General features: G+C 44.1%; 2 protein-coding genes across 2 annotated transcripts in view; one reads left to right on the top strand and one right to left on the bottom strand.

Annotated features, from left to right (window-relative positions):
* The window catches only part of LOC311487329 (coxsackievirus and adenovirus receptor-like), a 94,315-nt gene that overhangs the window by 35,198 nt on the left and 43,595 nt on the right, over nt 1–15,522 (bottom strand). The gene's annotated exons all lie outside the window — the stretch shown is intronic.
* LOC311492763 (E3 SUMO-protein ligase ZBED1-like) lies at nt 1,618–3,642 on the top strand (the record flags this gene model as incomplete). Its single annotated transcript, XM_084551161.1, has 7 exons — nt 1,618–2,161; nt 2,278–2,422; nt 2,537–2,768; nt 2,873–3,010; nt 3,129–3,194; nt 3,277–3,552; nt 3,637–3,642. The coding sequence occupies 7 exons, from the start codon at nt 1,618–1,620 to the stop codon at nt 3,640–3,642; spliced, it is 1,407 nt and encodes a 468-aa protein (XP_084407287.1).

Raw genomic sequence — 15,522 nt, 5'->3', positions numbered from 1 at the left:
CCCTTAGCTCAGGAGTGCCCCAAGGCTCTATTCTTGGCCCGCTTCTGTTTTCCCTCTACTTGGATCAATTCTACGGAAACATGACATTGCATTACACTTTTATGCTGATGACAGCCAAATTTATGTGCCCCTCAATCAAACAGACAACTACTCTGCAAATCAACTGCTAGAGTGCTTGGCAGAAATCAAGGCATGGCTGGCCATAAATTTCTTACACTTGAACAGTAACAAGGCCGAGGTCATGCTGTTTGGGCCTAGTGATGTCTCCAAGGTCCATGCTGATCTGGGGCCTTTAAATCAGCATTTAACACAGACAGCAACTAACCTCGGTGTACGAGTTGACAGCGATCTGAAATTGGATGCACAGATTTAATCAGTGGTTAAGTCCAGTTTCTTCCCACTGAGACACCTGGCCAAAGTAAAATAATTTCTTTCTCTCCATTACTTCGAGATTTTAATCCATGCTTTTATCACAACTCGTTTAGACTACTGCAATGCACTTTATGTTGGGCTTAGTCAAACGTCACTGTCTCGACTACAGCTGATTCAAAACGCTGCTGCTCGACTTTTAACTGGTACCAAAAAGCACGATCATGGATTGATTTTGAAATTCTTTTATTTGTATTTACACTACTCACAATAAGTTAGGGATATTGTGAGAGACTCGGTGGATGTCATACATACGTTGTTTGTTTCACTTCAGAGATTTTTGGGATAGGGAGGCAATTGTATTGGGATGATAGACACACCTAGGGATGGGAATCGAAAACCGGTTCTTGTTAAGAACCGGTTCCCAGTGTTTCAATTCCTTTGAATCGTTTGCAAAATTTGCAAACGATTCCCTTAACGATTCCAGTGGGCACGATGACGTCATCACGCGCATTGCGTAGCTTACGCTCAGTCAATAGTAAACATGGCACCCAAGCGGAACAAACGCTCGAAAGTCTGGTTGTATTTCACCAAAAAGTTCGAAAACAGGGCCACTTGCAATACTTGCAACGTGGATATATCCTCAAAGGGAGGAAATACCACTAACATGCTAAAACATTTACGTACACAGCATGCAATAACAATAAATGAATGTCGCGTTTTCGATCCGCTCCGGACTAACAGTTCTCAAACCACCAGCAGCAGCAGCAGCAACGTTAGCATGTCCTCGGCTAACAAAACTGCAGGTAACTAATTAACTAACAAACACTGCCTATCATATTAGCTGTGTAAAACTTGCTGTTAGTAACGGTTAACGTTAAATGAATGCCTTCTCATGCATTACATTTAGATGACCATCACGAGAGACAGAGTCTGGCTGGCTCAGAGCCAGAGGCTGGCAGTGCTGCCTCCAGTTCACGGCTACCTCTAGTTGCTTCTCCTTTCACTGAAGCAGGGAAAAGTAAAATGACCCATGCCAGGATAGATGAATGTCACAGAGCAGTGACTAAGTTTGTGGTAAAAGGCTTACACCCATTTGCCACGGTAGATGCCCCTGAATTTCGGTAGGTGATTGTGAATGTGTTCAATTGCATGCCAAGTCAGAGAATGTCAAAGTTGCATGTTTTCCTCTAAGTTAACCAGATGTTTCATTCAGTCATTCATTCCCATTATATATTTTCTAGGGAGATGACAAAGATTCTCAACCCTAAGTACAAAGCCCCAAACAGAGACAGTTTAACTAACCACTTGATCCCTGCTTGGTATGCTGTTGAAAAGGGAAATCTGATCTCTGAGCTGAAACATGTGTCAAAGGCAGCCATCACTGCTGATGGCTGGACAAGTTTTAGTCAAGATCATTACCTCACAGTAACGCTGCATTATGTCAGGAATGGCCAAGCTCAAGAAAAAGTCCTCAAAACCAAAGCAGTGTACCAAGCACAGACAGGGACAGCTGTAGCAGAGGAGATTGATGAGATCTTGGAGGAGTATGGTGTCAGAGAGAAGGTTGTGGCAGCCACGGTGGATAATGCGGCAAACATGGATGTAGCTGTGAAAAAGCTACAAATTGTAAAGTTTCCATGTTTTGCACATACTCTGAACCTTGGAGCTCAGAAGCTGTACAACTCCACTACAATTTCCAACTGGGCAGCAAGAATTCGCTCTGTGATTGTATGGATGAAGAGGTCCCACATGGCAAAAGTGGTCCTTAAGGAGAAGCAAGACTTGCTCAGTAAGATACTTTATATTGCAAACAGAATTAAATGTGTGCATGTAAACTATTATATCATGATCAAATTAAATGCATAATATTACATAAGCATTTAAATTGTGTATGTTACCCCTCAGAGCTGCCCAAGCACATGCTCCTCCTTGATGTAAAGACCAGATGGAACTCTCTATATTTGATGATGGAGAGATTCTGCGAGCAGTTTCCTGCCATCCAGGCTGCAGCCATAGACCCACGGATAAGAAATCCCATGGAGAAGGAAAGGTGAGAAATATTGGGAAAATAATGATAATCTGGATTATTTTACACTTGGACTCAGGTTTTGTCTTTGTTTGTTTATGCAACATATATCTTGTTTGTGTTTTGTTTATATTACAGACTGGCCAAAATGGGCAATGAGGACTTAAGAAGAGCAGAGGAGTTTGTGTTGCTCATGCGAAAGCATTACACATCCACACTGGCAGTCTCCAGTGACAAAAGTCCGACCTGTGGGGAGATTTTGCCCATCCTGCAAAAGCTTCAGCTACACTACACCGTGCAGGAAGAGGACTCTGCCTTCACAAGGAGCATCAAGGAGAACATTTGGAAAGATCTTTCCACACGCTACCAGGTACAACTGATGATCATCATAAATTAATAACAGTTATGATAAATACTAAAGGATAGTCACTCATGACTCATGATGTCACATTTTCCTCCTTTTTGAAATTTAAGGAAGCTGATATCCAGAGATTCCTGGAGGAGGCCACCATCTTAGACCCCAGATTTAAATCCAAAGTGGATAAGGATGAAGTGTGGCACAGGATCAGGGAAGCAGCAATGGCAGCAAACACAGAGGCAGCAGCAGATGAGGTATTTGAATTTGACAATGTCTTTGATTGTAGCACATTTCCATTGTGAGAGTGAGACTTTCATCTATGGCTCTGTGGTACTGAGATTTATTTGTGTGTTTATTTGTTACTTTCTTAAGCTCCCGGAGCAAGGAGAGACAGAGAGGGAGGGATACGAAGATCAAGAGGAAGACAAATTAGACTATGTAAGTTTAGCTCATTGTCATGATCATTTAGATGTCATCGATTATTGAGTGATTTTTCACTGAAATGTCCATTTAATTTCAGGCACCGCCGCCACCAGTAAAGCAGAAAAAGACAGCCTTGGAGGAGCTCTTTGAAGAGGAGGACAACGAGCTGGAGTCATTCCAACAACGACAGCCCCTTCTTTCCGTGGCCCAGAGAGTGGATCAGGAGATCCAGCTCTACAGAAGCCTGCCCCCCATCCCCTGCAAGGATAACGTCATCCTATGGTGGTGGAGCAAGAGAGAGTCTCTGCCCCTGCTGGCAGGACTGGCTGAAAGCTTTCTGTGTGTGCAGGCATCCTCCACCCCCTCTGAGAGGGTGTTTTCCACAGCTGGAGACACCATAAGTCCAGAAAGATCGCGTATCCTTCCTGAAAAAGCTGATATGCTTATTTTTTTGCAGAATTGAAAGAATTGTTGATTCTTCATAGCAAGCTGATGGTTGCAGATTTGCAAAATGCACAGTTCAGTTGCATTTGACACTGTTTGTATTTGTCACTGGCTGACAGTTTTATTTTTGAGTGCATATATATCCTTTTAAAAAGGAGAATTTTCATTTCTATTAGAAAATGTTGGACATTCTTGTGGAATTGCCACAGAATAATTTATGTTGTATTTTGTTAATTTCTACAGAAGAAGAATATTTATTTTATTATTTAATAAAAAGTTTTTATTGGTGATGCTAATCAACAATTTATTGTCCTTTTTTTTCCAAATGAGAATCGATAAGGGAATCGATAAAGAACCGAATCGTTAAGCAGAATCGAAAATGGAATTGGAATCGTAAAAATCTTATCAATTCCCATCCCTAGACACACCTCATTTTGTTTGTTTTTGACACACCTCATTTTGTTTGTTTTTGTTTTGTTTTCCACGTAATGGTCTCACTGTGTACAGTGTGCCTTACATATTGGGGCCAATACCAAAAAATACTAAAAGACAACCCTTTTTAATGTGGCATCAATTTCAACATTCTGTGGGTATAAAAAGCTGGTATTGTCAGTAAGTCGTTCCAAGTTCATCATTCAAACAGCCATGAACACACGACGTTACTTAACGGACGAGCAGCGCCACCTGGCCATAGCGCGCCTTTGGATCGGTGGCAGGCAGTCAGATGCTGTTCGTGAACTTGGTGTGTCTCAAAGTGTCATCAGCAGACTTGCATCAAGACACAGAACTACTGGCAGAGTTTTTGACAGACCCAGGAGTGGAGCCCCACGAGTGACAGACCATAATGATGACCAGTACCTAAGGACCTATGCACTCAGACATCGTTATGCAACTGCTACACAGCTGCAGGCCCGTTTACCAGATGTGAGGGGTACTAGGGTTTCCAGACAAACCATTTGCAACCGACTCCACCGCTTTGGCTTGAATGCCAGACGACCGTTGCAGGTGATTCCACTGACACCAAGACACCGTTTGCAGTGGGCACAAGACCATGTGACCTGGACAATGAAGCAGTGGTCTACCGTCCTGTTGACTGATGAGGTCGGGTCCCCTTGCACAGAAATGATGGTCGTCAGCGTTGCTGGAGAAGGTGAGGTGAGCGATACGCCGAGGTCAACATGGTTCCCAGGGTTCGCTTTGGTGGAGGAGGTGCAACAGTCTGGGCAGGCATCACCAGTCAGCACAAAACAGATTTGGTTATTGTAGATGGCGCAGTCACTGCACATTCTTACCTCAGAGACATCATAGAACCCATCATCATCCCCCAATTCCACCAGCACACTCCCAACTTTCTGTTCATGGATGATAATGCTCCACCACATTGTGCCAGAATTGTCACAGCTCGACTTCAGGAAGTCGGAGTGCCTCATATGGCATGGCCAGCAATGTCCCCTGACCTGAACCCCATAGAGCACGTCTGGGACCAGCTGAAGCAGAGACTGGATGATTGTACCCCACCCCCACGTGACCTGGCAGAACTGCGTGTAGCACTTGTGGAAGAGTGGAACGCAGAGAACAACATCATGAGGCTAGTGAGGAGCATGAGACGTCGCTGTCAAGTTGTCATTGCGGCAAATGGTGGAAACACCCGCTACTGACATTGGCTGCGTTTCCCAAATGCGATCGTTCTTAAGGACTTAAGAAGGCTCCTAAGAAGGGTTCGGCTAAGAAGGAGCGCTAAGATACGGGTGTTTCCCAGAAGCGTTCTTAACTGCCTTCTTAGGAGAACCTTAAGATCAAGCCTAAGAAGCTTCTTAAGAAGCTCTTAACGGGAGCTGTCAACCGCGGTGGTGCTGAAACTGAATCAATCGATGCCAGGCTAATCGATCACCCACTCCTTTATCAGCGCTGAGCGCAGCGCGCAGTCACACACAGCGTTGTTTATTAGCGTCTCTCCTGCTCAAACAAAGTGTTTGCACGTGGATATAGCATTAAGTAAATTTTTGTTTTAAGTGTGTGTATGCCATCAGGTGTATCCAAGTAGTAATCAAGCCCATTAGCGCATATACCCCCATGAATATTGGCACACACATGTGAGAATGGATGAAACTGGCAGCAAAAAGAGCAAGTGGGCAACGTCGTTTACCGTGGAGGAGATGGGCGTCCTAGTGGACGAGGTGTGGCAGCACCGTGAGGTTTTATTTGGAGGAACAAAAGGGAAAAAAAACATCACGGTGAAGAACCGTGTATGGCAGGATATAGCGGAGAAGATGTCCCCCTCCAGCCCATGTGGCCTGCGTGACTGGGGTGCTGTCAGAAAAAAGTGGCAGGAGTTTCAGAGCCTGACAAAAAAGAAGAGTGCCAAGGTGAGAAGGGAAGCCATGGGCACGGGTGGTGGAGCACCGGGTGGGACGACCCTCACTCCTGATTAAGAGAAAGTCCTCTCCATCATAGGGAAGACGGCCTCTGAAGGCATCACAGGGGGCATCGACGTTGAGGGGGACGAGGGCCTCTCAGAAAGTGAGGAAGAGGAGCCATCCGGGAGCGGAGTAGGGGCGTGCACGCCCACAGGAGAGGACGACCCCACACAGCCGTGCCCTGTCCCCGCACAACCGTGCCCTGTCCCCGTGCGCCAACCGTACGGGCATGGCGCAGGAGAAGAATCGGTGTCACAGCTGCCACACTCCGGGACACAGATGCTTTGCTGAGGCCTGTGCCGTCCCCTACCACCTCCAGGAAGCTCCCCACTGCATAAAACCGCAGAGCAGCCAGGAGCTGCACCTCCGGGCTGAGGGCAAAATTGCGGCGGGTTGCTCTCTGGATATGTGGAGACACCAGAGTGATCAGCCGTCGGATCGTCGCACGGGGCAGCCGGTACTTTTCCTGGACAGCCCGGTCTGACAGTACGTCGAGTGGGGAGAAGTGCTGACGCACATAAACATTTATATAAACCGTCTGGCTCCGCGCTCGGCGACGCTGTTGATTAGCAGCGAGAATGTGCTGTATTGCAGCCATGGTTTCTCACACACGCGGACTTTGGCAACGCCTTTATATAGAGTAGCAGGTGAAGCCTCTCTGGATTAGGTTCAGCTGAGTTCAATTACATCTGTTTCCTTGATATCTGTGAAATGCCACAGGGTGGTTGATGTTTTTTATGTGTAAACTCATATGCAGATGTATGGAAAACTTAAACGTGTACTTCAATAATATATATTTTTTCCTTCTCTACTATTAGCCTATGTTTCTTGCGCCAGTCCCCCACAGCTATGAGTGCATTTCAACATTAAACATTGTTTTATTATTTCAAAAAGTGGAGGATATAAATTTCCCTGACGCAGCTTGATCACTGTAGCCTAGAAATCTAGACGCCCCTGGTGGCAGAAGATATCTTCTTTGGAGCGCTCTTAAGAACGCTCCGAAAGAAGAACGCGTTTCCCAGAGTCGCTCTTAGCTTAAGAAGATCTTTCACTAAGAAGGAAACGTAAGATCGATCTGACCCACTCTTAACAGCCTTCTTAGCGATCAAATGCTCAGTTATCATAGCCTGCCACCAGGGGCGTCTAGATTTCTAGGCTACAGTGATCAAGCTGCGTCAGGGAAATTTATATCCTCCACTTTTTGAAATAATAAAACAATGTTTAATGTTGAAATGCACTCATAGCTGTGGAGGACTGGTGCAAGAAACATAGGCTAATAGTAGAGAAGGAAAAAAAATATATACAAAAAGTAAAACCTCACTTCGTTGTTGGTCTTTATGAAAAGCGGTTGTTCACTTTGTGTGTGACGCTATTTTCCGCGTCTTTGTTATTCCAACCGTGAGTTCTTTGGGGGAGAAACGAGAATTCGCACGTACCCTGAATTACTTACACCTGGCTTCACATAGTCGCTCCTATTCGTCCTTGATTGTTAGTGCGTTAGTGAAACGAGTTGAGCATGGATGACCAGACAGTGCTATGTCAAGCCTCGCTTTATCACTTATTTTGGATGTCTTAATTCTGCTTTTGTGAAATACCCCTCAGGAAACAAGTGGGAAATTACCGGCAAAACATGCTGTGCTGTAGTGAGTAGTAGTGAGAAGCACGTGCGTCAGGGCGCACATTACGCACACGTCATGAACCTACGCTTAGATAAATTACTTGAAATTACAATTTGCCTCGGACTTTTTGTTGGTAGGTTTAATACTCATTTCAATGCAAAATGATACACACAATACATGGTTGAAAAGGAAACCAAAGTTTATTGAAAGCATAATGGGGGAGGAGGGGTGGCGTCTCCGGCTTCACTGGGCCGTCTGGGCGTCTGCATCACCTGCAATGAAGGGGGATTGATTAATGAAATTGAATGGGATACATTGCGTAATGCTAATAAAACAAAATAGAACTGTCCCGTACCTGAATCCTGGGGAAGGATGATTGGAACGGAGATGGAGGGACGGTTGAACTGTGCCTCGGACAGCGCCCGCTGTCTCCGGTGCAGCTCCAACCTCTCCTGCTTCATCCGGACCATCTCTTCCTGGAGAGCAGTTTGTCTCAGGAGCTGGTCCTCTATCCCCCGCAGCACCACCAGCTTCTCCCTCTCCAGGCGCACCAGCGTCTCGCTGCAGGTGCAGGTGGTTATTGCAGGCCACCTGGTTAAGCCTCCCCGCATGCGGACACTGGGCCGTGCTGGTTGGCGCACGGGGACAGGGCACGGTTGTGCGGGGACAGGGCACGGTTGTGCGGGGACAGGGCACGGCTGTGTGGGGTCGTCCTCTCCTGTGGGCGTGCACGCCCCTACTCCGCTCCCGGATGGCTCCTCTTCCTCACTTTCTGAGAGGCCCTCGTCCCCCTCAATGTCGATGCCCCCTGTGATGCCTTCAGAGGCCGTCTTCCCTATGATGGAGAGGACTTTCTCTTCATCGGGAGTGAGGGTCGTCCCACCCGGTGCTCCACCACCCGTGCCCATGGCTTCCCTTCTCACCTTGGCACTCTTCTTTTTGGTCAGGCTCTGAAACTCCTGCCACTTCTTTCTGACAGCACCCCAGTCACGCAGGCCACATGGGCTGGAGGGGGACATCTTCTCCGCTATAGCCTGCCATACACTAGGGCTGAACGATTTTGGAAACAAATCTAATTGCGATTTTTCATGCCAATATTGCGATTGCGATGCGATATGCAATTTTAAAGGTCTTTGTCTTCTGTATTATTAAGCAAAGACAAGCAATACATCATATAGTATGGCCAACACTGTATTAGATTAAAAAGAAACGGTTCTTTCCTGGAAGCCAGACCTGTTATGATGACATGAGGTGATGCAAGAATTGATGACTGACATTTTTATTTGATTAATTCAATCACAATAGTATTTTGAACATACACAATAGTATACTGTCACGTGACCAGAGTGCAGCCTCTGTGATTAGACAATCTCGTTTGCTCACACGTTTTACACGCGCATGTCACGCGCATGTCACGTTGTAGCGGGTTTGACTCGTTTTAATGTTGGGGTGCCAGTCAGAGTCAAGTCTGACAACGTAAAATAAAACAGAATAAAAAAATAATTAGTCAACCCACACAAAATAATAACCACAATTATGATCATCAGTGCCAAAACAAACAAACAAAAAAGGGTGCGCCTTAGTCCGTCTCTTAATTTCAGTTCAGTCCGGTTGGAAAAGTCTGTTTCAGTGTTCCGCAAAATCACAGTTCAGTCCAGTACCTGCGCCCCCACAAAACAACAACTCAAAACTCCGCTCCGGGTTTTACCGCGGGCTCCAACACAAAATAAGGAAATAACTCAAAATAACAAGCGCCTCTCGTCGCGGTGCAGCAAACGGCACATACAAAACAAAAATGCACACGAGTACTCACGGTACCGAAGTTTTTTAACGTAGTCAGTCAGTCAGTCAGAGTCGGACTTGCTCCACTGGAACGGTATCGACGGGGGCTCACCGGTGACTTGCACTCATCATAAATGTCCTTCCTGGAGGACGGATTCAAACTACGCGGGAATCGGTGGATTATCTCCATTGGAGTAGGAGATGAATGTGGGTGGATGACGGAGGAAGCCATGAATGGAGGTGTGTTTTGTGATTATGACTTTGCGGGCGCTACAACGTGAGCAGGGTATAATCGCAGCCGTAATCGCAGCCTTTGCGGTTAGAAAATTGCACTTGATCATATCGCGATATTATCGCAAATGCAATATATCGTTCAGCCCTACCATACACGGTTCTTCACCGTGATGTTTTTTTTCCCTTTTGTTCCTCCAAATAAAACCTCACGGTGCTGCCACACCTCGTCCACTAGGACGCCCATCTCCTCCGCGGTAAACGACGGTGCCCACTTGCTCTTTTTGCTGCCAGTTTCATCCATTCTCACATGTGTGTGCCAATATTCATGGGGGTATATATGCGCTAATGGGCTTGATTACTACTTGGATACACCTGATGGCATACACACACTTAAAACAAAAATTAACTTAATGCTATATCCACGTGCAAACACTTTGTTTGAGCAGGAGAGACGCTTATAAACAACGCTGTGTGTGACTGCGCGCTGCGCTCAGCGCTGATAAAGGAGTGGGTGATCGATTAGCCTGGCATCGATTGATTCAGTTTCAGCACCACCGCGGTTGACAGCTCCCGTTAAGAGCTTCTTAAGAAGCTTCTTAGGCTTGATCTTAAGGTTCTCCTAAGAAGGCAGTTAAGAACGCTTCTGGGAAACACCCGTATCTTAGCGCTCCTTCTTAGCCGAACCCTTCTTAGGAGCCTTCTTAAGTCCTTAAGAACGATCGCATTTGGGAAACGCGGCCAATATCCCTAACTTACTGTGAGTAGTGTATTTATATAATACTTTATAAATTGAAATACGTCCACACGGCAGACATGCCCGTGTTCGTCGATAAAAGTTGTTCGGCCGAAAACCAAAAAATGCACTTTTGGGCCATTTTCAGCTGAATATTTTCAGTGGCCAAATATTCGGTGCATCCCTACTTTAACGGAATGACACAGTAGTTTCACTTTTTTCATCATAGCGATCCACGGATGACTTTAATGCTCCAAACATATACTTTATACTACATACTCATGTAAAGAGCAGGATACTGCCAGTGTCCCAGATATACAATCATTATCGTATGTATATGACAGTTTCAGAGCCTGTACGATATAATAAGGCAAATATACGATAGTTTGACTGACGATGAATAAAGCAGTTCATTCCATGGCTGAGGCTCCTTGTCTAATTAGACTTAGACTTAGACTTAGACAGACTTTATTTATCATTTTGATTTCCATCAAAAAGAAATACAACAATCGGTACAATGGCTCATAGTACAGCAGGAATATTTAACAGAAACAGAAACAGTATGTACAACATAAACTGTATGTACAATTTCCAGGAACGCATATACAGAATATAATAAATATAAATATCTAAGAAGCTTGAAATGTAGATAAATATTATTGCACATTCTTAATTACAGGGTAATGGGAGTGGGTGGTGGGGGGTACTGTTTATAGTGTGTTGAGCAGTCTTATGGCATATGGGATGAAACTGTTTTTGAACCTGACTGTTCTGCTCTGTAGGCTGCAAAACCTCCTTCCAGAGGCCAGCAGTGAGAACAGTCCATGTTGGGGGTGTGAGGGGGCTGAGGTGATGTTTTAGACCCTTGTCAGACAGCGTCTCTTAGCAATGTCCTGGATGGAAGGAAGTGAAGTCCCGATGATTTTCTCTGCTGTCCTCACCACCCTCTCTAGGGACTTCCAGTCAGAGGCACTACAAGGCCCTGACCAGACAGAGATGCAGCTGGTCAATATGCTCTCTATAGTACCTCTGTAGAAGGTGGTGAGAATGGGAGGGGGCAGGTTGACTCTCCTCATCCGTCGCAGAAAGTGCATGCGCTGCTGGGCCCTCTTTACAAGGGATCCAGTGTGTTCAGACCAGCTCAGAGTGTTTAATTATAGGTTCCTGCAGCTCTATGCACATTAAACACCTTTGATTTTAAATGCACTGTCATAGTGTGTCATTCTTTTCAAGTTGTTTTAGTACATACGATAGTTTGGGTCCAAATATGATCATTTTAAAGTGACAGTACAATATTGTGTCATTTCCCACCTGGCAACACCAAGGACGAAATTCTGATTTCAGAAGTCAGGGGGACACAAGTATTTTTAATAAATCTCTAATCTTTCAGTTCACTGTGTTTTCTAGTAGTTCTTCCAGTTTTCTATTGCTACTTATAGATAGATAGATAGATAGATAGATTTTTTTATTAATCTCAAACTGGGAAATTTCTCTGTTGCAGCAGCAATGAACAGGCATTCAACACCAACATAAATATAACAAAACGCTAAAAATCAACAATAAAAAAACAACTAAAAAAAGAACAGAAATCTATACACAATATTTACAAAAAAGTTTTTTGGTTTGACTGGTTGTAAAGCATGTAGCAAAACATTAGAATAAGAATAAGAATAAGAAAAACCTTTATTAGTCCTGCAATGGGGAAATTGCAGTTCACAACAGCTTACAGAAAATGCAAAATAAAAAATAACAAGTAGCTGTACATTATCACCCAATTCTGTGTTTCACCTTGTTAGTCAACTTCACTCCAACTCAGTACCACCAATGTTACACTTATTTATGGAATATATGTTAAACAGAGCTCATTTACATAGCACCACCCAGTGGTGGGCAGGTCAAACTGGCATCACAGGTGGAGAGAAACTGAATCAAATGTCGGCACGCACATACGCACATGGACACCGATTCAAAGGTTAATGTAAATGAAAGCTCTGATGTTACAATCCTTCTAGCTGACGTGACCCAGGCAGAACAAAGGAACAATTTACAGTAGCAGGTTAACAAGGACTCCTGACCAAAGACTAGCAGACCGGTGTGACAGCAAGGTGGAGTGACAGCGGGGACGGCCAATCACACAAGAGACGGCAGAGCCAATGGAGGAGCTGGTGGGCGGGGCTAAACTAAGAGAAACAGGCTTCAGCTTGAGCGGCCGTTTTCCGTTTGGTCCTAGTGCTTGACGCGTCTCTGGTTACTATAGTAACATTGTTTTAGGACGATAAAAAGTGCAGGGGACCAAAACGGCCTTTTGAAAAAGTGCAGGGGACATGCCCCCCCCCCCACCTTAATTCTAACTCTTATAATAAGTTCTGTCCCTCATCTGTCACTCAAAGCGGCCACGCCCCTAATTATGCAGAACTTTCATTCATTCGTCTTCTGTAACCTCTCTTCCTGTTAAGCTGTCATCGCTCCACTTCTATGATCCAGAGGTTGACACCGGCTACGTAATATGCAAATGATATGTTAATGAGACTTTCCTTGTGTTCAGCTGTCAGTGTTTTAGCCTCATATCTAATGAAATACTGTCAGTACTACTTCATAGTATTTAAAAATATCAGTTATCCGAGCATGAAGAACAAGACTGAGAGAATAATGTAGAGCTGAGCTGACCTGCAGAGGAAGAAGCCAGCAGACAGACTGACAGCAGAGTCCAGCAGAGAGACGCAGATCTTCCAGCAGACATGTTCTCTGTCTGCTTCCGTTAAAGTCCGCCGGGAGTTTCAGAGAATATCAGAGAAGCAACGTTAGATCAGTAAATCCACAACTTTCTGTTTCTACTTGTTGTGGGTGGAGCTTTGAGGCTGCAGAGTCTGAGTTGGTTCCGTCAGGGTGGAGTTGAAGGACAGAGTGCGCATGCGCCAACTCACAGGCTGCCGTTTCTTGTAAATCACGTGACTTCAGAGTCTCAGAGTAACTGAGTAGATTTACTGGATGTTGAAGTATTTCTCTTCAGGTGTTCTTCTTTCCCAGCTTTGATTCTTTTAAACGTGTCAGTTATTTTTCAGATTAAAGTATCAACAGTAAATGAAGTCCAACATTAAAAGATGTTTAGTGGTTCATGTCAATCAGTCAGCAGTCATGTGACCTTAGAGAAAAGATCAAGAGAAGATCTCAGTCCAGCTCTAATCATGTTCAAACTATGCTCATACATACATTTGATAGATTATTCCATCATGGACTTTTCATGTTTAGCTCCTTTTATTCCTTCATTAGTTGAAGAGTTTTCTAGGAGACATAAAGGCTCTGTGGTGAAACAGATTTGAGTTTTCTCTTTCTCTAATGATATATCTAATGACATAATTATAATTACAGAAACATAATTATAATTTTTAGATAATTATAATTTTATAAAAACTGAGTTGTTTGTGATTAGACGACACTAACATGAAACATCCTGCACAGTAGAGACTGAAGTTACTTGACAGCAGCAGGATTTCATCCAAACACAAATCACATTTGAACCCGATTCAGTCGGCAGTAGAAAAGAAATGAATGTGTGTTTTATCTGCTACTGTTATGTGAATATTATGAGGTGGTTTGTAGAGAAGGAATGTACAACCAGTGTTGTGGGTAAGGTGTTACAAAGTAACGCGTTAGAGTACTCTAATTACTTCGTGTAACTTGTAACGTAACGCATTAGTTTCGTGCGTTAAGTAATCATTTTTTTTTTTGCTATTTTTTAAAAAAAGTAATCCGTTACTTTAAGAATTTCTCCAGATAAGGAAAGGATTTAAAAAAACATCTTGTATCCAAGAAGCACCACTCTATCACCCTGGTATTGTTATCCTGCAGAGTTAATCTGGTTGGATGAATGACGTATTCATCGTCAGGACTTCTCTGTGCATTTAAAGGAGGCTGTGTGTCGCTGAGTTGCAGCATGTGCGAGGCGCTGCAAACGGCTTTTAATGTTTGGTAACGCATGAGTACTCTAACGAGTTACTTTTATTCATCGGTAATGCTGTACCGTAACAGATTACTTTTAATTGATGGTAACGCAGTAACCTAACTAACTACTTTCCAAAGTAACTATACCCAACACTGGGTACAACGAGATGTAGTACTGTATTTCTAAGAGCTGAACAATGTAATACCACTGAAGGACACTAGATGTCGCCTTTAATAGGCTTATTAGATATAATAAAACCAATATATATTGTTTTTTTTCTAGAAATCAAGGCCTCACAGAGAGTTACAGCAGGTCTGGGGTGTCCTTGTCTTGACTGACATGTAACGTCTGACTCCAAAAATACCAAACTTGAGGCTTCACATTCTTTTTAAATTTAATTTCCTCATGTTGTCATGTGTTCAGTTGGTCATCTGTCTGACTCTTCAGACTTGAGGTTGTTAGGGAGGAATTTGTGGTGATGCCGATGAAGAAGAAGAAGTACCAGAGTCCTGTATGTCTTATGCTGAAGAAGTTTATTTAGGCTCGCATACGAGGAGAACAGAAGCTTCGTCATCACAATATAAGTGCATGAGTTCACCTCAATTCTAAGTGACAAACAGTAAAGCTCAGATTCTTATACTAGAAAGGTGGGCCGAGGCAGCAAACGGGAGATGTGTTAACATCCAATTGGCTATAGTTCATGAACATAAAGATAAGCATTCACACCAGCTAGGAAATACAAAGTGTCTTCCAGGGACAGAGGACGTTATCATCTAACTCTACAGCTGTGTCTGTAGACAGCCAGAGAGTGAGATTGAAGACACCAAGAGAGAGACCATGGCCTTGGCATGTTCCTCAAAGAGCAAATAGGGTAGATAACTGACCCCAGCAGTAATCTAACATTAACTACACAAACTATCTATAGGGAAGAGAAATTATTCTCTAACAGAGGTCTGTGCTGGTTCCTGTTTTTAGGTCTCACTGCTGAGTTCTCAGGAAAAGTTCCTGTCAGGGTGCTGGAGTCTCTGATTGTCAGACCTCATGTGGAAACTGCTGACTCTCTAGTTATTAATGCAGCCATAGTGAAGTGGTGATGGGAGGGTCCACACTGGACTGTATTTATGAACACACGTCTCCTGTGACATGTGGGGGTGTTGTCCTAAACCTGCAA

The sequence above is a fragment of the Chelon labrosus genome, assembly GCF_963514085.1.
Source record: "Chelon labrosus genome assembly, chromosome: 1".
Classification (NCBI taxonomy): Eukaryota; Metazoa; Chordata; class Actinopteri; order Mugiliformes; family Mugilidae; genus Chelon; species Chelon labrosus.
This window is presented reverse-complemented; position numbering and strand designations above follow the sequence as displayed.